Consider the following 25,077-nt stretch of genomic DNA (forward strand, 5'->3'; position numbering starts at 1 on the left):
GGTGAGAGGCACATGCTTGTGTGCCCTTCTGGATAACTAATTCTTCCTTGTGCCCTACAGGCCTGTGTCCAGGAGTGTGGGTCTGGTGTCCAGTTCCCATAGGAGATATTGAAGATGGCAATAGGGTTGCACTTCATCTTCAGCTCCAGGGATTTTATCCTTCTCTTGGACATCACTGGAATACAGAGGTACAGAGTGCTGAGAAATGGTCTGAAGCCTACCAGCAATGTGTGTAACTTTACCTTGCCTGGTGCCTTTGCAGGATTTAATGGTGTTTGTTTAAAGTGACTCCATAAAAAGTTGTGGCAAAGTCTGAGAGCAGAGAGGAAAAGCGTCACACTCAGATATCAGACAGTCAGTTAAAATCCAGGCTGCTGCATCGCAGTTGTGGGTGTCTGTACAGAGGGATAGCTCAAGGGATGCGTGTGTTAAAATTTATCACTCTATTTGGTGACTGAAAAGTCAGTCTTGAGATCTGGGGTGATTGATTAGGTTTGAAGAGAAAGTCCTTGTATACTTATGGTGGTTCTTAGAATTACAACATGGCTTGTTTATCTAGGGAGCCAACGGAAGACCTTGGGCTTCTTATCTTCCCACAGATAAACACTGGTAAAGGCTCTTGATTTGTAATAAATGCAGATGATTTAATTAAATATAATCTAACCACTCACTGAGTACCTCTAAGTACATCTCATTAAGTACCTCTGTCAAAACACCTGATTTAGGGGAAAAAATATAAAAGGACAGGAAAAATTTCATCAGTAACAAACAAATGTAGCCATAAAGTGCAACTCATACAGTAAAGTCCAAGCAAGCAAACTCAGTGAAATATTCTTGAGTGTGCAGTTCATAGTCCACTCAGATATTTTCCAGACTATCATCTGCATCAGAAATTTGCTGGACAAATAACTCTGATTCTCTCCAGTAGCTTCTTGGTATTCCTGAGGTGGAATTCCAAAAGAGGAATGGCTGGCAAGTTGTGTTTTGTTTTTACCTTCACCAAAGCCTGTTTGAATTACAGGGATCATAGTGCATCTCTGTTTGTTGGAACCTGCACTCATTTATTTTAAGAAAGTTAATTTCTTGGGGATCAAAAAAAACCCACATGGGGAGGAGCTATCCTGTTGTGGGAAAGTTCTTATCTGCTTCATTGCAATAATTGAAAATGGCTTTTTAAATAGTCTAAAGAAATTAACTTATGAATAAGACCCAAATTTCTTGGGGGAAAGAAAAAAAAAGCAAATATGAGAAATATTTTACAATATCTTTGTCCAGCTTTTTGCCCCTGGAAGAGGAAGTGAGATATTTAGAAAGCAGCACATGAGACAGATGCTGCTCAAGATGCTCAACACATTACTTAAAGATGCTCTGTGACCATCATGTTGTGAGTAATGAAAGAATGTGACTGGGATGGAACAGTCCACATTTCCTAGTAACCACATCTGTAGCCTCGCCACTCTCACGTGATGGCCAACAAATTCCTGCCAGTTCCTGGAGTATTCCTAAACACATCTGGGCGGTGCAAAGCAGCACTGGCTTGGGGAGCCCTATGGTTACCTCCAAGTGAGCTGGCATGTCTGTAGCAGTTTGCCACGCAGGGACAGCAGCCTCGGTGCCAGAAACAGTAAAGCTCTGTTTCTGCCATACATAGTTAATTAGCTCGGGTGTCACAGCAAACAAACACGGCTATATTGCTCCTGGTTCTGCAGCAAAGTTAATTGAGACTGGCTTGGGGATCTTTGCCCCAATGTGTGGTGCAGACATACCCAGGAATGCACTCCTATTGTTGATTGAATACTGTATTTTCACATAAATGTGGCAGGAATATAATTGCAGGGTGGAAAGAGAGGGCCAGTATACATTCACTTCACTTTAGAAACCAAATTAAACCTTTGACTTAACTCACTTCTGTACCAGCTCCCTGCAGGCATTTCTACAGCCTTCGTTAGAGCCAACCTAGAGGCCATGGAAAAGGTCTTACAAAAGACTAGCCAGGAAGCCAGTCACAGACCCAGATCCTGCTGCTACAGAACACAATCTGCCTCTTGGCACCTCAGGCTTGCAGCTGCCAGGCACTCTCCTTATGTGGTCACTGGTGTTGGCTCGGAGGCTGGGGCAGATAGATGAGGAGGGCTGAAGGGGAAACACATTCATCACTGCCAGCAGCGAGTGGAGGCAGTGCCAAGTCACTATGTAACCAGGCACATGTGCCAATTTGCTCAGTAATTGGATTGCTATTTGAAAAATTAAAGTGGTGTCTAGAAAATTCTAACCTCTGCATTTATGAAGTATGAAGTTTGCGACTGAGAGGCTGAACAGGAAGAGTGGAGGGGATCAAGCAGAGGTGTTTAAGGAGAGCAAATGCAGGAAGTAATTTGATTACTTTCCAAAGTGTTACAACAGCTTCAGAAGCAGCCTGTCTGTACCAGAGAGACAAAGAGCAAGACACAGTGCTGTGGAAAGCTGTGATATTATGGACAAGCCGTAACCCATTGCTGACTATGGAAAATCAGTGAGGACTTGTCAGCTGAAAGCGATTTTTGTAAAGAAAACATCATTGGACGGCAAGGCTTGATACACTTCTGTAACTGATTTTTCCTTAAGAAGAAAAAAGTTCTTAAAGGGGATTATTTTATATTTTCAGGGTTTTCTCGGAGCCTGTGAATTGTTGCTTCTGTCTACTGTATACATTGCTCTCAATTATGTTTGGGGAACAAATACCATTAATCATAAATGTTACTGAATTATCCAGCTACAGGGAGAATTTGTGATTTAGAAATATACCTCTGCCATGAATTATTTGTGCTCTCATTGCACTGAAATTCAGACTTTGCTTTGACTCCAGCAGAAGCACAATTACATCCAAAATATAGTTACACAAGTAGTCCTTCAGGCATTTCAGTATTCTTTTTAGTTGAGCTCACTGGCCACCCTTATTTAGCTGAAAACCTCGAGCATATGGGGATGATGGATTATAAATTGTTCCTAAGATAATATTTGTAGTTTAAAGTATAGTCCAGTTGCTAGTAGGTATTTAAAAGTGGTGCCTGTGTTCTTAATCACAGTTAAGTGGAAACTCAAGCTGGAAACTCTGTATTTAAAATAATAAAAAAGTAAAAATCTGTGGACTCGTACTGAAGAAGAGCTATTTGGAACCTCTGTGAAATGTCGATTATTTCTCATGCACTCAGACCTGGTACAATGAGGTTAACACATGTCAAAGCAAAGGCTAAGGAAATTTTGAGTCACATTTCTGCCCCTAGATGGAGTATTCTGCACACTGAGTCTGGTTTTTTGTATATATATATATATATTGGGAGAATGGAGCTGTGTTAGAAGACTTGAAATGCCTCTTGTTCTGAATTCCCTTTACAGTGTATCAAGTGCTGCCTGTTGGGACTAGACTAACTGAGTCCCAGAGACCATTTAGAAGAGAAAAATCAAAATAAGGTTTGTTTGTATAATTGATTGAACGCTATAAAGGCCACTGCACTTTCTTAGCGTCTCTTATTTGTTGGTGATATGTGCATTAAAATGCAAGAAGCCTTTGCTTTACAAAGTGTCACTAATTACTATGAAACATCTGACATTTGCAGCTTGCAGTGCTGGATGTTTCTGTGATTTTCATGGTATTGCCTTCTATGAGTATGCTGTGAACGCCATGGTAACCTTAGCTGTTTGTAAAACATTTTAATAGTGACCACTGTAATATAGTGGTTGTGTGCAAACAGCATGCACCACTGCTTCGGAGGTGTTTGGAACACTTTGTTTTGGTCACAATTGGAGTAAAATGTTGCCAGACTTCAAGAACTGAATCCTAAACTTGCCAAACAGGGAGCTGAAAGTAAGGTCTTCTGTTCTCCAGCTCCTATCTTTGATCATCTCTGAAGTTTCATTGATACATTCCTGCCCAGCACTCACATGCTTAGTGAACCATGGCTCCAGAAAGCTCAGAGTTGCTTGGGAAAAGCACTTGGCTGTAGGCGCTGGATTTGAAGGGGGTGGGTGTAAGATTAGAAGCCATCTTTTGAAAAACCTCGCTTGTTTTGTGTGTGAGTGAGAATTCAGCTGTAGGCTCCGAGCTCAGGTATGTTCTCATTTGGGCTTCTGGTTTAGCCCACTCTTAACAGGAGGGACCAGCTGTAAAGTTTGTCCCTGGGAGCTGAATTCCTGCAGAATCCAGGATTTTCATTTGGACCTTTTTAGATATGATGTAAATGCCAGCAGCTTCCTAACAACTGTTCTTGAAGCTCAGAGCAGAATTTAGAGTAGACCCTTGTGAGTTAGGGAATTGCACAAGATATCCCTTCTCAGAAGGGAAAGAAAAGGCCCAACAAAACCTAAGCCATCTGACTGGAGTCCTGAGAAATGCTTTCCAGTTTTCAAAGAAAGAAAGGGTCTTAATTCAGATTTGCCAGAATCGTCTAATTAGTCCCTTTAATGCCATGCACCTTATAGTCTGTGCCACCGGATTCATCCTATAAATGAGACGATGGGCTAATTCATCTTGGCAGCAGTAAACAGACCTTGTGATTGTCCTCCTTACAAACACCGGCCTGATTTTAGGAAAACGCTTTGACCAAGCCTGTGTCCCTGCTCCCACCCTCGCGACGCCGCCTCTTTTTCTGAGTGCTGCCTGTGCTTCTTGCCCTCCTTCTTCCCCAGCACCCCAGCCCAGCCCGTCTCACACACAGTGACATACCTCACACATTTGCCTCTGCTAACAACAACCTGTCAACTCTTTCTTTGCACCGTGCTAGGCGCCTTTTGTTTCTGCAGCCCAGCAAGCCTTGCAGCTGTTGTCTAAGGCCTGCTCCAACAGCCTGTGATCAGTCAGCTGCAAAATCCTCCCTAAACAACTCTGTATTCACAGCTCTAATCGGGCCAGTGGACTGTTTCCTCCTCTCTTGCAGTAAATCTTTATCACTTGCGCTCTGCTCGTCAGTTCATGGCGCCAGCTCTTTGGGCTGGCTGCTCGATCCCTTTCCCATACTCTGCTGGGCTGTGTGCTCTGAATGCTAACTCCAGCCTTGTTTAAACTCGGGGCTGCCTCAGTGCTGCAATCCACATGTTGGGAAGCTCCGAGTTCCAGCTGCCCCCACCTCTCAGTTTTTAATGTGCATTAGGTTTGTATCGCTCCAAAGGTGAAGCTATCGAAGGCTCCCTCCCTCTTTGCCCTCCCTCGGCCTTTTTCATACCTTGTCCATATAAGTTAGTTGTGTGATTATCTTTCTGTTTCCTCCCAGCAGACTGCCGTGCTTCTGTTTAAGAGCTGTCTTTGGGGAGGAGATGAGGGTGAGCTGCCCAGCCTGGGGAAGCTGCTGATTGCAAGGGAAAGCCTGGGGGAACTGGCACAAACCTTAATTTGATCTCATGCCCAGGGCTATTAACCCTCCTCCTAATGGTCCCCCCACAGAGGAGTCGGAAACAGGTTTTCCCCCATCCTGTTCCTTACTTGATGCCACCAGTCTTTTATAAGATTTACATCAAAGATGTTGAATTCTGAAGCAGATTTCTAGGAAAAAAAGAGGATCAGAGTTTGCTTCCTTAGTATCCTCAGCTGAGCTGAGGAAAGTCCTTAGAGCGTTTAGGATGGAGGTTTCTGTCAACGTGGAGTTCCTGAGGATTTATTCTGGTGGAGCTGAAAGCACAACTTTATCTGTGCCTGTTGCCTCTTTACAGGATACAGTGTGTAAACTCCTTCTGCCTCCTTTAGGAAAATATTGTGGGTTTTATTTCCCTGTATTTGGGCCTGGGATTGTAGATGATAGTCTAGTTAAACCTCAGTTAAACAGCACTTTTGTAAGGAGACTCAGCTAGTTCCTAGGTAAAGCTTGCTGGAGACCATTTCTGAAAAATATAATTTATTCAGGAGGGTTATTTCAGTTTATAAGGAACCTGGGAAACTTTTGTCTGAGCACTTGCATGAGGGACAAAAACTGATGGGTTTTAATCTTCTCTCTGAAACTGAGTCCATCTTTGGCACTGGAAAGCCCATTTATCTTTCTTCATCAGTTTTCCCCACCTTCTTTTAGCTGCTTTAGCAGGTGTAAGCATATGCATGTGTAAGCAGGAGTGAAAATTAACCAAATACAGAAAGTCCTTCAAGAATACAACATGAACTGGCTTTAAAAATGTTGTTTCTCTTAGCTTTATGAGGCAGCTGTAAAATAGATGCCCCTTGGAAAATCTGGGTTCATTTTTATTCAGCCTTTCCATGCCTCAGTTTCTCATCAGTTCACTATTTGCTTGGTCAAAGAGAAGCCTGTGGTTATGGGATTCTTACAGTTTTGGCATTGGTGGTCAGTTTGAGTCTGTAGAGAGATGCCATCCTTGTAGGGCTCTGTTGGCTCCCACTGGTGCTTCCAGATGGGACATGTTTTGTCTCTGTGTAAACAAACAGACCTGTAAACACGCTTTAGGCTTCATTTGGGGAAAAGACTCAGATTTTGCTGGTATTTACTATCAATGTGAGTTCTTTGGTGGAACTGAATGTGTGTGAATAGGATCTGAATATTGCCCCTTTTTTTGTAGGCTGTCTAGAGGGGCAGCAATAGAAATCTTCAATGGCATAGAGTGTCCTACAAATAAGCTGATTGTAGCAGTTCATAGAATAGAATCATAAAGTAGTCTGCAAGGGACTTTTAAAGCCATTTTTTCTGTTGAATAGGAAGCTAATGGACATATTTATTTTGTGATATGATTGACTTCTATTTTGTGAAACACTGGTGCTTCACCATGCTTGGGGAGAGTGGGATGGGCAATCCACCTGCTGTCCCCTGCACAAAAAGCAGTTGATTTCAAATCGTTCCAAAAGAACTTGATATCCTTTAAACGTCCTTGTATATCCTAATTTTTTATTTATTTGTTTACTTTTCAGAAAACCCATTGGTAGCTAGAATTTGCATGTTGCCTGATAAGGTAGAAGGAAATATTTTGGCTTAAACTACAACATAAGATGCTGGGAGTCTGAATTGAAAGTGAATGGAACAAGGAGAAGAGACTTTCTCAAATTTTTTTTTTTTAATGAAAGCAACACAAAATGCAAACAGTGTTTTGAGTCTCTTCATGCAGAAGTAAGCAAGAATGTGCACAGCTTGTCTCAGCTTTCTGTAGTAGGTTGCCACTGTCCTCATGTCCTGGTTCTCCTCACCTGCTGATGTTTATGCCCTGAAGTGAGGGGTTATTTTGAAGGCTGCAGCTGGTACTCGCCTTGGTATGGTTGTAATTCTGTGGTGGTTGGTGATGTGGGCTTAGAATGATTAATTGGGAAAATGTCTGGAAGTTGTGATGTGAAGTTTTTATCTGTTCTTTTCCTCAGAGCTTTGTAGCATAGGGGAAGACTCACAGGAGGCAAACATTCCTAATGGGGGAATAATGTATTGCTGTTTTGAGATGTAAGATCAATCCTCATTTTTACCTAGACCACAATGAAGGCTCTGTACCTTTTTCTGTTGGGTGGCTGCTAGAAGAGGGCTCGTTCATGGCTTTGGGGTGAAAAGGATTTTAGAACAGCTTGTGTGTTCTCTGTTCCAGGTTGAAACTGGACTTGATTCACTTTTCCTAATGCATCTGGATGCGTATATTGGAGCAGGATATTTTATTGCTCTGCTTCTTTATTTCTAAGGAGCAATGTCAACTGTTTTCTCCTAGCTCCTCCCATATCTGTCTTCTAAGAAAATCTCAGATGCCAACAACTTTGTTTGATTTTTTTTTTATAGAGTTGTTGATAGTATGCTTACGCAGTAATTCAATTTGAAAATAGTATTTTAGACTAGGAATTTTCTTGTCTGATTTGCTTTAGACTTTCCAAAAAAATTCTACCTTGACATAAAGTTTCCACCTATAGAAGTTCAAGGAAATCTGTTTAGCTTTTGCCTTGTGAGGGAGGGATTCTGCCAAAAGTGAGTTTCTGATGAAAGACTAGTGCAGGGACACAGACATGTAAGCATGGATAGACTCCTTCCTTCATTACTAGGTAATATTAATGTATAATCAGTCTCATCAAGAAAAAATATGATTGAATGGATTTTATATTCCTTAAAAAATGATTTTTTTGTTTCTTCTTTGACTACTCAGGGTAAAATATTTACAACTAACCTATCATGTTTAATTTTGTGAGGTGCTTTTAGCGTGCATATTTCCTGTACATCTTGAACAAAACCATACAAAAGATGAGCAGGGAATAAGGGGAAAAATTATAAATGGATCCATGTGACTGCCTCTTCCATAGACATTTTTTTCCCTCCCCTTACTTGAGAAGTTAAGAGGGAATGCAGTGCTATGCAGTGTTTGTTAAAGCTGATGGCATATCTTTCTCCCTCTGGGTATCTCTTTAATCAATGTTTTTTTATACCATTAGGTCATCTCCTCTTTTTTCATGGCTTTTTTTTAATTCTGAAGAAGCCTTGTTTTGTGCATTTCTGTACATCTTGACATTTATTCTAAGAATTATGGCCTGATCACTTCCTCTATTTTCCTCAAAATTTCTGTCGTTTTATCTATTTTAAGTGCCAGAGCACAAAGATAACGCAATCATAGTTGTCTCATTTTCCCCAGCAGTTCCCCCCCACTGTCCCCCCCCTGCAATGAAAAAATGAAAGGTCTCATGGTCTTACAGATTTTCTTTATGCTTATTTTGGCCTACTTGCAACCCAAATACATCATCACGCTATAAGACAGCTCTCTAAGGCTCTTGGATCAATTAAAGGTAGTCCTATTCATTGCCAGTACAAACCTTTGCCTATTAACTCTTTCAAAGGGCATTTGTCATCACAAAAAGCTGTGGATGCTGGCTGGGTACATTGATTTAAAAAAGGTATTGTTTTAAGGCTGCTGAATATCTTAATTAGTTGTAATCAGAGGGAAGCTTGTGTCTGTAAAGTGATACAGTTACCTTTCACCTACTTGCTTTATTTTCTGAGGTTTTTTTTTAATTTTTAAATCTCAGATATACCTCAGTCATGCTGTTTTCAGGGTACAAGAGCAGTGCACTTACTGATCAAGCTGTGACTTATGACATTATTTTGTAAAGTCAAATATTTAGTGTAGTAATCCAGAATTGGCCTGCCAAGAGCGAGTCAGTGGAGAAGCATTGCTCCTTGCCAGCAGCCACCCTCCTTCTCTTCCCTCAGAAATCCTGGGTCTATATCCTGGAAATGCAGAAATCCACCCCAAATCTTCAAGCACTTGCACCTGTGCTCAGCTCAAGCCCACAAATCGTCCATTAATGCAGATGTTTGGCAGGTCAAGGTGGAACAAGGTAGCATTTTTTAGACCAGTAGTTCATTTGTCACGATTGTTGTCTCAAATGACTTGAAACAGTTTATTGATGTGCTCTAAATCTCTGGGTAAATGTCCTTTTCTGCTGTTCCCGGAATCAAAACTTTTCTTGTAGTAGTTAACCATAAAAATTTAGTTTTTATTCAAGGAAACCCTTTTGAAAATGAAAATCAACACTTTTCCTTGGTATTCATGCAAAGTTTTCTTTGTGCTTATTGCTTTCTTAGTTTATTTTTCTGAGCAAACAGCATAGTTAATATTTTATTTAAAATATTTTGTGCAAATAAAACATTTTTTTAATGTGCATTTACTGGAGGCATTGAGATATAGACAGAACCCTTCCAGTCACATGGCTTGATGGTACAGCGAGGGCTCTCATCATCTGACCCTCACTCTCTGGAGGTGCAATTCCAGAGAAGAGGAATGTATTTTTTTCTTTGCAAGTATATTCTTACAGGGAGGAGGAAACACTTGACAAAAAATAAATGTAAGTCACACTTGATAAAACCCGTGCTTTTTTGTTTTAATAAAATACTAGATACAGTGGTGATAATAAAAATAGTGTTTAAGTTGTTTCATCATAGGAAGGGGAGGGGATGCAGCTGGTGTCTTACTGGGACTTCCCCTTTTCTGGGACAAAAATTCTTTAGAAAATACCTGGTATACCAGCTATGGATGTGAAATGGCTCATGCAGTTTGGTCATTTGGAAAGCAGGACAGTGCCATGGCTTGGAACTACCAGGCAAATGAATCCCCAACACTCGCACTCAGCTGGTGGTTTGCTTGATGAATTTTGTTATAGGAAATGCCTGCATGCACAGATTCTCAGGGAAATATGGCAGAGTCCTGTAAATGCAACTGGTATTGTCCTCAGTCTCTTATTTTCCAGTGAATAAGTGTGCTGGACAATGTATGGCTTGAAGTGAGAATATGTTAATGATTTACCTAATTTTCTCAGGATCCAAGATGGTACATGCATTTCTACCACAGGAAGATATTTCTTTATGTGTTTAGATCCTGCATGAAATAATTCTTGTATTTTATCTCCTTTTAAAGATTGTATTGCTACAAAAATGCTTCAAAAATTCAGTTCTGTCTCCAAACTGCTGTACAGTAAGAGGCTAGTATAATCGCCATTTCACAGATGAGGAAAACTAGCCTGAAAAAGATTAAAGTTCCAATTCAAGGAGAGGCCGAAGCTTAAGCACATCTTTTAATGTTCCTGTGATTTTGGCATAAACTATTATGAAGAGTTTCTCTGGGATGCTGTCAGACGTGAAAACAACAAATGCTCTGAGTTGCAGACAGTACCTCAGCCACAGTACTGCAAATTTTCCTTGTTATACTTGATGAAAAACATGAGGCAATGGGATTGTCATAGAGGACAGAGATTTATTCTTGTGGTTAGTTATTCAATATATATGCTGTGGTATTGAACCTCATTTTAGCATGGAGGTCAGTGAATTTCTAACCTTTTCCTTCAGCTTTGTAGATTTTCCTAGAAATGTGTAGCATCTTTTCTTTGGTCAGGTGCCTCAGAAATAAAGTTTGGGAAATAAATCTGCACATTTCTCCCGTGGCTGTGATAAGCATATGTACTGATATAGAATGGCATTGTGCGTCTTGCTGTCTGTAATGTTTTTAGGCGTCTGTACAAGTAGGAGATTTATGAAGTGTAACTCATTTTTCCTTCTCCACACTGTTCCAGTGGAAGAGCTCAGACTGCAATGAGAAAAAGTGGTACACATTATTAAGGATTCTGATAAAGTAGGCTGAATAAATTTGTTTTCTTTGTGAGCCTTAACCCTGTGTTTTATTGGCTTCTTGGATATGGCTAATTTATTTGGAATTCCATTCTGTTCCCGACAGCATTCCTGATTAGCAGTTTGATCACCCGGAGCAAAATTACATACCAGCTTTCAACTCTTGTAATCTAGCAGTGTAATTTTTTCAAATGGACTCTTTTCTTTCCTTCTTTGCTCCAGCTCCCCTTCTTTTTGTGTGCAAAGAGACTTTAAAAGTAAGCAGGATAACCTGTTAGTAGAATGAAAAACTTCTTCAAAACACAATGTAGTTTGCTGAAAGCCCGACTTTCATTTTTAAATAGAAAAAATGAGGTTTGGAGCAGTGTCAGTGCAGCATGTGAAAAGTTTGCCTTCCATCACTTTAAAGGGTAACAGTTCTTTTCAATAACTGCATTTTATGAGTGGGGTGATATAATCTTCAAGTAGTTTCCAAGGTCTGTAGTTTGCCAAAGCACATTTTGCTTATGGTTAGTTTTAGAAAGTTTGAATTTTTCTTTAGTTGTTAAGTTTGTCACATGGTGGACCTTGTAGGAAAAGGGCAGCTTGTGGAGCCCCAGGGGCCTACCATTGGAACTTTAACCTCAGGGCTGCTGGCTCGTGCAGTCAAAACAAAGGATGATCAGGACACCCAAATTTAATTGTAAACCAGAGGCAGGTTTCGGTCTGAACTCTTTTTGGTATAGCGCAGGCAGAGGATAATCCAAGTGATCTGGTCTGCCAAAGACATGGAGTTGCAGATGAGAGGGAAGTGAGTTTTCCATCCTGTGACATTTCTGAAAGTCCCAGTCTGGTTTTTGCACAGTGAAAAGGAAACAAGGATCTTAAGTGAAGGAAGGCTTGGGAATAACCCAGAGACAGGTGACCACAGCACTCGTCAAAAGGCTCAAACTGTGGTTTTATGCATGAGTGCCTTGACTGCATAATGTTTGAAGACTGTGATCTGTCTGGTTTGTGCTGATCTTGAATCGTAGGGCTCTGGAAGGCAGTTCTTGGCAAATACTTTGTCAGAACTGAAGCACATTATGCCGGTTTTCTGTGTTTGAAAAACTGGCATTTTGTTGAAACGTTGTTTTGTCAAAAATAGTACTCATTAAATTCTCTGCTGTATTGATATGAATTCTGTTAATTCACTGGGGGAAAAAAAAAAAGTCTACTGATGGAAGGAGGGCACCAGAAAAGGTTGGTTTAGGGCTAGATCATTGTGCCTGGTCAAATTTGGTGATAATTCCTTAATTTCCTCAGCAAAAAATCCTGAGGTTCTTTCGACCCCAAAAATTAGGTATCTAGCTGAGTATGAAAACTTAGCAAATTGTGTATGGTCTCTCTGATCACTAAGGAGATAATAATTACTTGATAACATGCTGCTCTGAACTTTATAATGTAAATTTAAATATGTATCCCTGTTTTTTTTCTGTTGAGTCACAAAGTATTTTTGTATTTTTATATTTGTTTGCAATTAGGTGGACATTTTAGGCATTGCTAATCTTTTAATTGATTGGTACCATTAAGTATCATGGCCTGTATGTTATTATTCTGCTACTGCTGGGTCATGTTCTGATCACATTCCTAGTAAGAAATTCCTGTAAATGAAAGGGAACCAAGATGTCTCCTGCTGACCATTGCCCCATCCAGCAGCACATGGAGGTGGTCATGGAATGACAGCAGAGGTCTCATCAAGTCTTTTTGGAAATACAGATGTCTTCGTGTAATCACTTTTAGGACTGATTTATAAGGTTTTGTTTAATTTCCTTCTAGTCTTTTCCCTTCACTTTTATTGCTGTTTCCTGTGATTTATGCTCTTGTGTTGCATTTAAATCTCACTTTTGACCCCTTTGAGGATGAGCTGGGGTTTTACTAATACTTCTGGTTTTATGGAGGCTGAAGTTAGTCTTAAGGGATGAAACATGTAATAAATGAAGTATCTTCGGTTTGTCCTTGTTCCTGATCATGGAAGTGGGCATACCAAGCTGATTACAGTGGGAGGAGTGTGTTTGCTGGGGATTTTCCAGGAGAAAACCCGTGGGGCAGGTGTTGACTTTGCTTTGACTCAATGCAGGATTTATTGATCTTGATATGAGCACGTTATCACAACTTAGGTGGAGCAATAATTGATTCTGAATGTCAGATTTTTGTCCTCTAAAGCGGATATGTCTTGATCTGACCCTTTTTACGTGGTACTTTGTTTTCAGTGTGATGTAGAATGCTTGCTCAGGAGGTTTCACATATGTAACCTGGAGCAAGGTGCCTTTTTGACTCTGATAACTGTAGAAGGGACGTGATTCTGACAGATAAGTGCAGGTCTTGAATTTTTCCTTTTTTTTTTCCAACAAAGAACTCAGAACTTCTTATTAGCCTTGCCAACACTTGCAACTCTTGCTGCTCCCTTTGGTAGATATCCTGACTGCTGAATGTGTGGAAAATGCAGTAAGTCAAATATCCTATTTTTCAATTCTAATTTACTTATATTTTTGGGATATAGTTCAAACTGGTGATAACAGTGAATGGTTTAGGATTATTGTTGTATTGTCTGCTTTTCCTCTTGTAAGTTTACTTGATATTTTAAAATTTTGGGAGTGTAGTGATATTTTAGGAGATTGCTTTATAAGGGAATTGGAAAATGAGATGTGAAATCTGTTGCCTTACATTTTAAAAGTCAACAAGACTGTGTAATATGTGCTATTTTCCCCCTAAACTACCTTTCAATGGGCATTTATAAGGACAATTAATTATGTGATAATTTAAAAGCAAAATATTGAATTTGTCTTGGAAATAGTTACAGATTAGAGGAGTTTATTAAATATTTATAGCAGAATAAGGTAGTAATACTGGTTGTGTGATGAAAACACATGTTAGTAATAAAATATTGCCAGTCAGAAATGCTGTTCTATCATGTCATTGTTCCCTAGAGAGATGGCTGGTTGAAAAATGATTTTAATAAAATAAACTTTGAAGAGAGAGGATGCTTTTATGGGTAATACAGCACACATTCTTCAGAAAAAAGGCACATCATTAAAAATGGTGCCAGACATTAGGAACATCTGTTGTGTGAAAAAGTAAATTTGGGAAAATCCAAATAATAATGCTCAATGTATAGGCTTTACATAGTGCTTTTCCTCACTTGCTCTCAAAATACTTTGCAAAGTGGGGAAGAACAACTACCCATGTTAAACTGCATTTTCTAAAATCCAGCCACACTAGTTTTCATCTGGCATTTAAATTTGCCTTGCTCATGCTGTGCCATTAATTTTCCGTGGGAGGAAATCTGTCCCAAGGAGTGAAATTCAAGCAGGAAAGCATGTCCTTCCATTTTGGGCAGCATTCGCATTCCTGTGTGTGAATAAAAGCGGGCTGCCAAGCTGACAGCCGTGGCCTGTGGAGCCAGGGAGCTGCCACTGCCCAGGCAGCTGGCAGGGAAGCTGCCCCAGCTTTATGTCAGCCTGTCCTGGGCACATCCCGGTGCCAGGCGCTGGCGATGTGCCGCCTCTGTTCCGGCTTTGACACCTCGCATGGACCGCCGGAGCTGAGAACCTGCTCTCCTGAGAACAGGCAGGAGGAGGCACCTGTTCCCTTGGCAGTGCAATGAACCCCCAGCTCCTCCCTGGGGTGTGCCCTTTAGTAGCCACCAGGCTTCTCAGTGCTAGCAGAGTGATCTGGAGCTGGTGGCCAAGGCATGGGATGTGCTGGATTGCAGCTCATGCTGAGATTGGTGGTTCTCAGCAATGCTGCTGGAGCACAGACAGCTGCGTTGCACCACGCTGGAGGAAGAGGGTTGTCACAAAAGATGCACTTTCCTTGGAGCCATGCAGATGGGCTGGTACAAAGATACTGCTTCTCTAAAAAAAAATTCAGGTAGCATCGCCTCAACCAATAAGTAATTGTACAGCTACCAAATGAGCCAGTTGCCCAAGTGAGTGCATACTGTGGAGCCCCTCTCTTGCAGGGGTTGTGTTGCAGCAGATAGAGCACTGAACAGTTTGTCAAACTGTTTTTCCTGCTGAAATCCCTTTCAGATGAGATGATGATTTCCTTTCTTCTCATCTGTGTGGTTGTCTCTTAAAAGAAAAGAGCAGGTTAGAGAAACTGCTGTCAGGAATGATGTAGGTGATTTTGCTTTAGGGCAAGCTGGTAGACCTTTTGGGCCCCTTTTATCCTTTTTCCTGTAGCTGTAGGTGTCCCTAGTAACATATACATGTGTATTTATTTGTTCTCACCAGCCTGCTGCATTTTTTCAGCCAGGTCTTTGCTAGTTGAAAGGAGCAATTCCTTTAAACTCAGCAGCTTTTGGAATCTGTAGGTATAAAAAGACATTGTTTGGTGTGCCTCCTCAAAGATTCCTCCTTAATCCTGATTTTGTGTACTCATCCCTTGGTTGAGCCTTCCTGAACAGAGGAATTTGAGTTGATTCCCATTGCTTCATAAATGCATGCAGGGCAATATGTCAGACTTTCTTGCCTTTTAAGCAATCTGATCAGTTCTGACAATTTCCACCTCCATAAAAGAATCCGTGTGGTAGTTGAGAACACCCATTAGTATGAACAAACTCCTGAAACCCCTGAAAGTATTTGTTTTGCTCTACCACTTAACTGTTTACAAAGCCCAGGGCTTTGCTTCTGATACACATTCAATAAAAGGGAACAGAGTATTTTATTTAATTTTTTTAATTGCAGTGTAAAATATGGTTCTGTTGGCTATGTAGTAGGCAACATAGTGACTTTCATGAGGTTACCCCAATCAAGGACAAATTTGACCAGAAAGTGATACTTTGAGAGGATATTGACAGTCAGTATTTTGGTATGACATTTGGCTTAATGCAGAATTTTTAAAAATCAAGGAAGCATCTCTGACACAAGGCTATCGCTTGAACCATATCCAAGTAATTTCACTTACTGCTGATCCTTCCCAGTTTTGCCTTCATAACTACACGTGTCCAGGCCCAGGCAAGGAATTTCTTAAACATCAATAAAAGTTCTTTGTTTTCTTCTGAAGTGGGTCCTGGAGTTTGTGCTAGTTCTAATGAGGACTTGGCATCTCCAAGCATATTACTGTATCCTGTAATCTCAAGGTGTTACTTTATCCTGAATTTAAGGAAAAAAGGACATAGAATTCCCAAAGCCTTATGTCTCTGAATCAGGCTTTAATTTCTTTTTAGACAGAAAGTGCTGTTTCTGGGGAAAGGAACTTGCTACTTAGTAAGTCTGAAAAGATCTTAACAGTTCTAGTAATTACTCATTTCATCTATATTTAAAGTGAGCTAAACCGAGTTCTTTCCTATAGTGTCTACTTCAAATAATGCTGCTTTATATTTGGAGAGCCAAATAAGGAAACAGAGCATAATCTTACAGGAGTTTCGTTCCCTTTCACTTTGCATGGCTCAGACTTGCTGTAACAAGAGCACTTCTTTCTGTGAAACCTTTTTAACATATTTGACTAAACAAACTATCTCCTAAAGAAAGTAGGAGCATTTTTTTTGTGTTTGTGTGTGTGTGCTTTGCTCTAGCCTTGGCTGTTGAGGACATTTCTGCATTTGTCCATGTACGAAATAAGCGATGCATTTTGGACAGCTTCTATGTTCTGATTTGTTTTCTTGTGCTTTTTTGTGTCCCCCTCTTCCCCCTCCCCTTCTTCCCCTTTTCATTTGTCTAGGGGGAAAAAAAAACTCCTCCAGTGTTGTTTCCTGCAAAGACCATTCTTAAGAGCTCGTTGGACAGCTCAGGACTCTTGAAGTGATAGCTAATTGGTGAAAGAAAGGCCCTGATTGTCTTGAGGGAACTGGAAAGTGCTGCGTGTGCTGCTGAAAGGGACTAGGGAGAAGGTGCCTGGTTTCGCTGAGCAGCTGCTGCTGGAGATGTTTGGAGATTACATCAGCATTGGAAAAGAGGGGCCAAAAAAAAAAGTCCAACTTCACAGAGACGGAGTTTATGGAGGTTTTTTTCCTCCTTCCAAAGGTCTTCTGACAATACTGTCATTGTCAATATAAGAGTTGTTAATTCTTTATGAATAGCACATGGGGCCTCTTGACTAAATAGTACGTTACATGTCCCAAATCTGTCAGCTGGACTCTTCTCTCACATGCTAGTGAGATCACTTTGATTGGAATGTTAGAGGAATTGCTGGGCTGGCCGTGCAGAACTGAATACTGCATTATATAATTAGATCTCCCAGAGTATTTCTTTTCACATTACCTCTTTATTCTAGCTTAAATATGGAATCATTCCTTTTGATGACTTTACTGGTTGTAATTATATTAATACGATTCATTTTGTGGTCCTGTCTTAGTGCTTATATAGATTATAAACTGTCCCAAAGGTTTCCTGGCACAAAAAAAGAGGACTAAGAGACTTCAAAAGGCTCGTTCAGCTTTGAATTGACAATGGGGAGAGCTGGGTAAGGTAAACGGAGCTAGAGCAGCTTTTACCTTGGGATCTGATGAGAGAGAAATGACCTGCTGAGACTGCAGCTGAGTGAAGATCCTTCAGAAAGCCTTATGCTGACAGAGGGGAAGGAATGTCAACTGATTGAGTCAAATGACTTCCTATCCAACTTGGGCATGAATTTGCTGTTGGGAACAGACTTGTGGACTTCTGCCAATTAAATGATGTGGACAAGCAGGAAGGAACCCTCTTGCTGGGCAGTCCAAGAGTGCTCAGTGTCCACATGCCATGCTGTGGGCTGGCAGGAGTGGATTTTTACCTGGCTGGCTGATTTGTTACCAAATTCCTCATGGCTCTTCCCAGCCAGTCAGCTCGGAATTCCTCTTCAGCACCAGCAATGGGTGGGGTGACGATGCGAGTGAGTTTTGATACCAAAGCCCTGCAAGTGACCTTCATGCCTAGCCTGATACAGGCACCCTACTAGGACACCGGAGGATTTGACTACTTGCCCAAGGACAAAGTGACTTGGGATTTCTTGGTTTAACTTACCTGGCAAAAGCAAGTAAATTTTTTCAAATGAACTGTCTTCTTTAAAATAGGTGTTAAATTAAGTCAAACAACCTGAATCTTACTGCAACTCAGTGTAATACTGTCTTTTAAGAGCTGAATTTTTTACAGTAAATATGGGAAAATTGTATTACCTTGCCCAAGAAATGCACTATCCTTGGCCTAGTCACTCTTTGAATTTTTTTTTAAGAACCCTTCTTTTTCTTTCATCATTTTCTATCTCATGTGAAAGGGATGATTACCACTTCATATACTTATTTTTATATCTCTCAGTAGCTCACGTGATGATATCAGAGTTCAACTAGGTAAAAGCCTACAGTATTCCCATACAGAGCTTCTGGCCCATTCATGACTCACATACTCCTACAGGCTTGTCATTAGTAAGTGCTCATCAGCCCTTGTAATTTTGTCTTTAAGAGCCTCCTAAAAATCACACATGAGATCTGGTATGTGCTTAGGCAGTGAAGCAGGGTAAATGTCAGGCCAATTGATTTCAGCATCAGATTTTATTTATGGTGGATGATCATTCTACAAAACAGCCTGTAATGCTTGAAGGTGCATGTCATGAGCTTGAAATCCTGACAGGCAACAATAAATTATATGTAGATGTAACTGACTCCTTGTCTGTTTCTCTGATTCTTAATTTTAATGATGGTTCTGTCCATTTTTTGTTTCTCCAACACCAGCAAACCACAAGAGGAAAGTGAAATGTTGTCTACTTGATGTGCCGACATACCTTTTATGATGAGTAACTGGAAAAATAGTGACAGTGTTCCATTTTTCTTCTTTCAGTTAATCATTGCTATTCTGAGCTGTTGTGTGCAAAACAAAGCTTGTGGAGAAATTGATAGTGCCTTTAAGAAATAAATCTTCTCATTCTTTATTTCAATCCTATGGAAATTGCATTTGACAGTGTACTGTTTTTATAATTGTTTAAAAGTGTGGATGTAATGAGAAGCCAGACAGGTGAAGTTGTGGTTTACTGCCTTTAACGTTTGGGGATATTGGAACTGATACCAGTGTGGAATTCACAACTTTCATTTTTTTTATCCCTGCAGGGCAGCGTTTCAAGTTTTCCCTGTAAATTAGAGCTTGTGGTCTTGTTATGGACCATACCCTATGGACTGGATCCATTGGTATTTATGTACCTAAAACATTTGATTTGGACCTTATTTTAGTCATGTGAGTTGCACTCTAATTATAAGAGTGGTCTGGCCAAATATTATTTGGCATAATATTGCTCTATATCCTACAATGGTAAAACTGGCTGCAACCCCAAGCAGTTTATTAAAACATTCATGTTTTGAGGCACATTTAATTAATTTAATAATCATAAAAATTTTGACTGAAGAGTTAATTTAGATCTTGTTGCCTAGTAAACTCCTTATGCATTCTCAGCAGTTTTAATAGCAACTTGGTTAATTTCTCATTGCATTCATATTGTTGTTATCCTATCCTGCAGGATGTGGGAAGCCATCCTGTTTATCCTGCATCACAAAATTAGGACTATCACACTTTCAGGAGTGCAAAATATAAAGGAGATTGAAATCTTCCTCTTTACCCCCACAGGTCTCTTTCCTCTCTCTTTTTATGGAGATAAAAGCAATCTAAGCCCTTTAAGTGTGTTATGATGTGAAAGTATCCACTGGTATTTCCTGGTATTTCCTATGGAGCTGTGTGCTGACATTTAGATATTTAAAAGATATTTTTACCCCATTGATTTTTTTGCATTTAAGGATGTATTTGAAAATAAACAAGTGCTTAATGTCAGTTTTGACCCGTGGACAGAGTGAATGAAGATTACAGGGTGGAGCACCCTTTCAAGACATGAAACAAAGGTATGTGTAAATAAAGAGAAAAATAAAAGTGAAATACTGTAATATTAAAATCCTTGCTAATGTAAAATTAAAATCTACTGTATATAAGTATATTTGGTATGTTTATATTAATTTATGTAATTTACATGCTAAGCAATGGCCAAAATTACCATGTAACCTACTGAGAAGAAACCCCTCTCTTTGTTTGAAGACATTATTGTGAAGAACCTCTAAGATGGGGGGAGATATATATATATATATCTATATGTACATATAGATATATATGTATATATAGATTAAATAGATCCTACTTATACATCTAAACCAAAAATAAAACTGTATGAGGCAGGGATGCAGAATTGGTCTGTGTAAGGACTGTGCTAATTTATGGTGACCTTTTTTGTGGTAGGAATGGTACAAATAAAAACAAATTTACTCCCAAAACAAATAGTCATTTTCAAGTTCTACAACTGATACTTCTTTTTTGTTTGTTTGTTTTTAACCAGGGATAAAACATCTTTCTGAACTGTAAAATCTCAATTGTTTGTAAATATCCCAATCATCTGCAAATGCAATCCCTGTTCCACATCATGTAACGTGCAAAAATTTGGCATTTTTCGGACTGCATTATGGTATGGAGAACTAATTACAACAACTCACAGTCATCTGAGCATGTAATTATATTTATTGATTAAAATAATGCCAAAATTTCACTTTGCAGTGCCATTACACTGGTACCTACTTAAACAATTCCTGTCAAACCATGTAAACCAGAGTGCCAAAGAACTCCCTTAAACAGATCTGGTGATGCAACAGGTGGCCTAATTACTTTAGGTAGGTCCATTACAGCCAAATTCGGGGACGAGAGGCTGAGGACGCAAGCAGGGCTACGACTGACTCTCACAGAGGGAATCTGGACAGCTGGGGCTCAATCACCAGCTGTTTGCCATGAACTGCCACCTCAGAAACTGGGGCTGGGGGATCTCGCAACGCACGTTCGTGTCCATGTCACAGCCCTGGAGAGTGGGGAAGGGTTCTGAGGGTCTCCCTGTCAGGATTCATGGAGGCATCAAATTGTTGGACAATTAAATGGCAGAAGTCCTGTCTTGGTTTTTTGGCAGGGACACGGAGTTACTCCGGAAATGCAGTTGGGTTATGCTTGATTGTCACCAAAGCGGGTGACCTGGTAGGGTGGCCCTTTCACTGCAGGCAGGGCTTGTGACAGCATCTACTGCTAAGGCTGCCAGGCACTTCCAGCCCTTAAGGCCTATTTTTGGCTGTTCACAACTTTGTCAAAGTAGCTTTTCAAACTAAATTTTTCCATGTTTCATTTGATGTCTGCCTCTGTCTGAATTCTCTTCAGAAGCTTTCAGCCAAAACAGTTTAATGTCTTCCAAGAACAAGACTTAGAAAAAAATGCATTGTTTTTCCTATGCTACAAAAAGATTGGATTTTTTTTTTTTCTGAAAAGATGTAGTTGTCCCTCTCTGGGAGATAGTTTTTACTCAGCCCTGTCAAGGATATGTAACTTTTGTTCACATCAAGAAAATTATGTAGCTACCTACCACATATTCAAGGGGTACAAGATCAGGTATAATGTGAGGAAATGAGGATAAGGGAAATGGCAGGGAAATAAAAGAAATTATGATGAGGTTTTAGCTAACGAGGATAATGGGCTATGCATAGTTAATGAAAGGCAAGCTGGACTGCACCATGCAGGAGAGAGAATTGGATCCAGGAGTGAGTGAGATTGGAGACACTGATGAAATTAGGATGGTTTGGACAATCAGCAGACAGGACAAAAGTGGAGTTGGAAATACGTGACCTACAACATTCTATGATTCTATGACTCAGGAGGCTAAGACTTATTTAGCAAACTGCTTTGAACTTGGAATAAAGAGTCCAGGGAACTGTCAAAAGGATAAGAGCTAGAAAAAACACTTGCTGGATCACTATCCCTTTAGAATATGGTATAAATCCTGGAACCTAAGTAACATCCTTGTTTTTTGGCTGTCAGCAAATTTCTGGTTTTGCTGGTAGAGCATTTTATGCTGAGCATCTACCGGGCTGTATTAATGGGATGTGACAAAGTTGAGTACTGACATTAGAAAAAGAATAGAATTAAGGATTTATATGCAATTTTTGCTCTGTTCCCTGAGTATCGTGACAGGTTCTTTTGCTCATTTGTTGGAGAGGATAAAGTGCTCTGAGACTGAAGCTTGCAGGAGCACTGCTTTGAATATCCCAGAAACAGAGTGATAGTCTATGAAATGCAGAGCTCTAGGAAGACTGAAGTTTGAAGTGCAGCGATGAGGAAATTAATTCTTTGTCAGTCATTGAGTTCCAAGTGAAAACACTTAGAGATACTTATTCTTTGCTTTGTGGCTGTTTACCTGAAGATCCTTGGCCTAATTTGCTTATTTTCCAGTTTGCTATTTGCCTTTGCCAATCACCATAAACTCCAGATTGTCAGTTTAACAAATAAATTAGTCCCAGTTTAACAACTTAACAGGTACACTGAAGAATCAGATTCTGAGAATCTGAAGTAAGATGTGTAAAATAAGTAGATTCAAAAGGAGGAGTTCCTCTGTAGTTTGTTTTTTTATTGCAAAATGAGATAATGCGAATATGTGCAAAAGTGTTAATCAACATCTGCAAAACACACACATTATGGAGGAAAATTAGGAGGAAATTAATAATTCCTACAATGTGGACAAAGTGCTGATAATGAAGAAAACATGAGAATTTATAAAGCAACCACTGTCCATCCTGTCCAGCAAATGGGGCAGGAACATCTGGGAAAAGTAATCTCCTTGGCAAATGAGTATAACAAAATGGAGGAAAAGTACCTTTACCTCTCCATATGAATGAGAATAAACCAATACTTCCTTCTCTCTAAGGTGCAAATGAGTGCCCAGATATGTGTATTTAGCATCCAGACCCTTTTCACAGTTGATTGTCCCACAGATGTAGAGCTTCCAGCTCTGAGATGTGAGTGCTCTGGGTGTATGAAGAAATTAAAAAAAAAAAAAAATTAGAATGAAAACACCCCCAGAATTTAGGTATGTGTGGGAGACTTTTAATTTTTCGTGTTGACCTTAGTTTCGAAGACTGCATATGAGTGGTACATGTCTAAATACTTTTTTTTTTTGAAAGGCCCAGGTGAGTTTGAAACCTGGATCCTGTATTTAAAGGAATACTTGAACCTGCATCTATAGCATGTGAGTTTAAACTCATTTCCTGACTGTCTCCCCTTTGAGAATTGGCAGCCTTATAACTCTTCATCCAAGTTTCTAACTGATACTTATGAGGTGGAGAGTCCCTATTTTACTCTTTCAAGAATACCTTTTTCTTTGGCATAAGGTTTTTAAAATCTCCAAATAATTGGTGCTCTTTTCTGGGAATTATTACCAAATCATAAAATCTAGAATTAGTTGTTTCTCCTCCCTAGTCATTGTATGAAGACAAATTCATGGAAGAAGGCTTCATCAAGGGCTATTAAGTGCAGGAAATTCTTATGCTACAGAGTGCTGAGAGCTGAAAAGGGTATTAAAGAAGCATCACTAAATGCTTGTTCTATTCTTAGTCTCTTTGAAGACATCCCCTGTCATTATGATGGGAAAGGTGCAAGTTAGCTGATTCTCCAGGGTTCTTCCCTACTGGTCCAGGACACAGTATTTCTCTTTGCATTTGAAAAATAAGAATCTGTCCACGATGGTACTTAGAATAGATCACTGGGACAAATGTTTTGAGAGGGTTGGAAGAACTGGCTTCAACTCTCTGTGTCCTGGACAAAGCAGTGCTGTACTGAAAGGATGGAGAGGAGGATGGCAGGGAGCACTGGGAGCTGCCTGCAGACACCTGACTCCCACACGGTCTGTGCTGATCCCAGAGCAGGTACTTCCAGGAACATCCCTGGTGGTGAGATATCTGGTTTTGTGTCTTGCTCGTCTCTTTCCTTAGATGTGCTTTCCTTGGCGGGCACCTTAGACTGAACACAGCCACTTCCAGTTTTTCATTCCCTGCAAAATGTCTCCCACCACGCCTACATTTAAAAGGGCACAGGATCCAGCCAGCTAATTTGTTCCTAGGCAGTTAAACTACTTCACACGAGCTCCAGACCCTGGAGTAGGTTTAACATACTATTTAAAGAATATGTGAGCAGTGCTGTGTATGGGGACGGATCTGTGTCTGTCTTAGAGCGATAATCTAATTGGAGGAAGTCCTTTGTGTAACCCTGTTAACATTTTAGACTATTCTGGGAAACCCCATGGCCCAAGTACTGTGGAATGTAGTTAGGAAAAACAGTGTTTTCTCAAATATTTCAGATGTGGAATATTTATTTTGTAGCCAGAGAAACTTGTCACCAAGCAACTGACCTTGAGTAGGATCTGCTGCCAACTTGGAAAAACAAGGAAAGAAATCTGCTTACCTCTCCTCAGGCTGCATGTGAGAATTAAAATGCAAGGAGGAGAAATTTATTACAAAATATCCATCTGACAGGCTTCATCATTAGTGGTCTCAGATCAGTCAGGTCTTTTCCCTTCACCTGCCCCTGTGTCATATAATTGACAGAAGCCACTAGTGAAGCTATTGGTGCAGGCAAACCAGTGATTTCAAATCCATCCCATTTTGAAGACTGTGTTTTCAAAGCCCTGGAGAATGGGGTTTGATTGTGCATTCTTTGCTGGTCCAAAATCAGACAAGGACACAACTTGGAATTCTGCTGAGATTATTTTATTGACTGAATATATTTGCTTGAGCAGGCTTCCAGAGACTCAGGTATTATTTGTTTTTAGAGTTCAGGTACCCACGCTGTTTTTTAGAAGGAGCTAAAGATGCTCAGCCTGCCCACAATGGATGAAGCCCAAAATGGGACATAAATTGCTTTGAAGGAAACTTGGAGCAAGTTGGTAAGTGGTGGTAAGTGTTCCACACAAGCAAAGCTTTCCCTACTGCACAGATCTGTTGAATGGGGAGTGTCTGATTGAGGAATTCTTGGTAGCAAAGCTGCCCATTTTGCTGGGTGCATCTGGAGCAAAAAGTCATTCTGGATAAATTCTGATGTCATGGAGATTCCTTCCCTGCAGTGGGAAGGGCTGCGATCAGTGCTTCCACCTCTGCTTCTGGTCTGAGGCTTTTACCAGCCATACTAATGGGGGAAAATGTTCATTAATGGCTCTTTTGAAAGATAAATGGCCTGTTTTGGCACAAGTGGGCACAACAGAAATGCCA

General features: G+C 40.2%; 1 protein-coding gene across 1 annotated transcript; it reads left to right on the forward strand.

Moving 5' to 3' along the window:
* The first annotated feature begins 66 nt into the window (after window positions 1–66).
* On the forward strand, window positions 67–19,274 carry SMIM38 (small integral membrane protein 38). The gene is made up of 2 exons (XM_030240269.2): window positions 67–188; window positions 16,731–19,274. Exon 2 carries the CDS (start codon window positions 17,290–17,292, stop codon window positions 17,419–17,421), a length of 132 nt encoding a protein of 43 aa, XP_030096129.1. The 5' UTR covers window positions 67–188; window positions 16,731–17,289; the 3' UTR covers window positions 17,422–19,274.
* The last annotated feature ends 5,803 nt before the right edge of the window (window positions 19,275–25,077 follow it).

This window comes from Serinus canaria, chromosome 5 (assembly GCF_022539315.1).
Source record: "Serinus canaria isolate serCan28SL12 chromosome 5, serCan2020, whole genome shotgun sequence".
Classification (NCBI taxonomy): Eukaryota; Metazoa; Chordata; class Aves; order Passeriformes; family Fringillidae; genus Serinus; species Serinus canaria.

Coding starts and splice junctions, on each gene's coding strand:
- SMIM38 (XM_030240269.2), top strand. CDS start 17,290: ATGGAATCATTCCTTTTGATGACTTTACTGGTTGTAATTATATTAATA.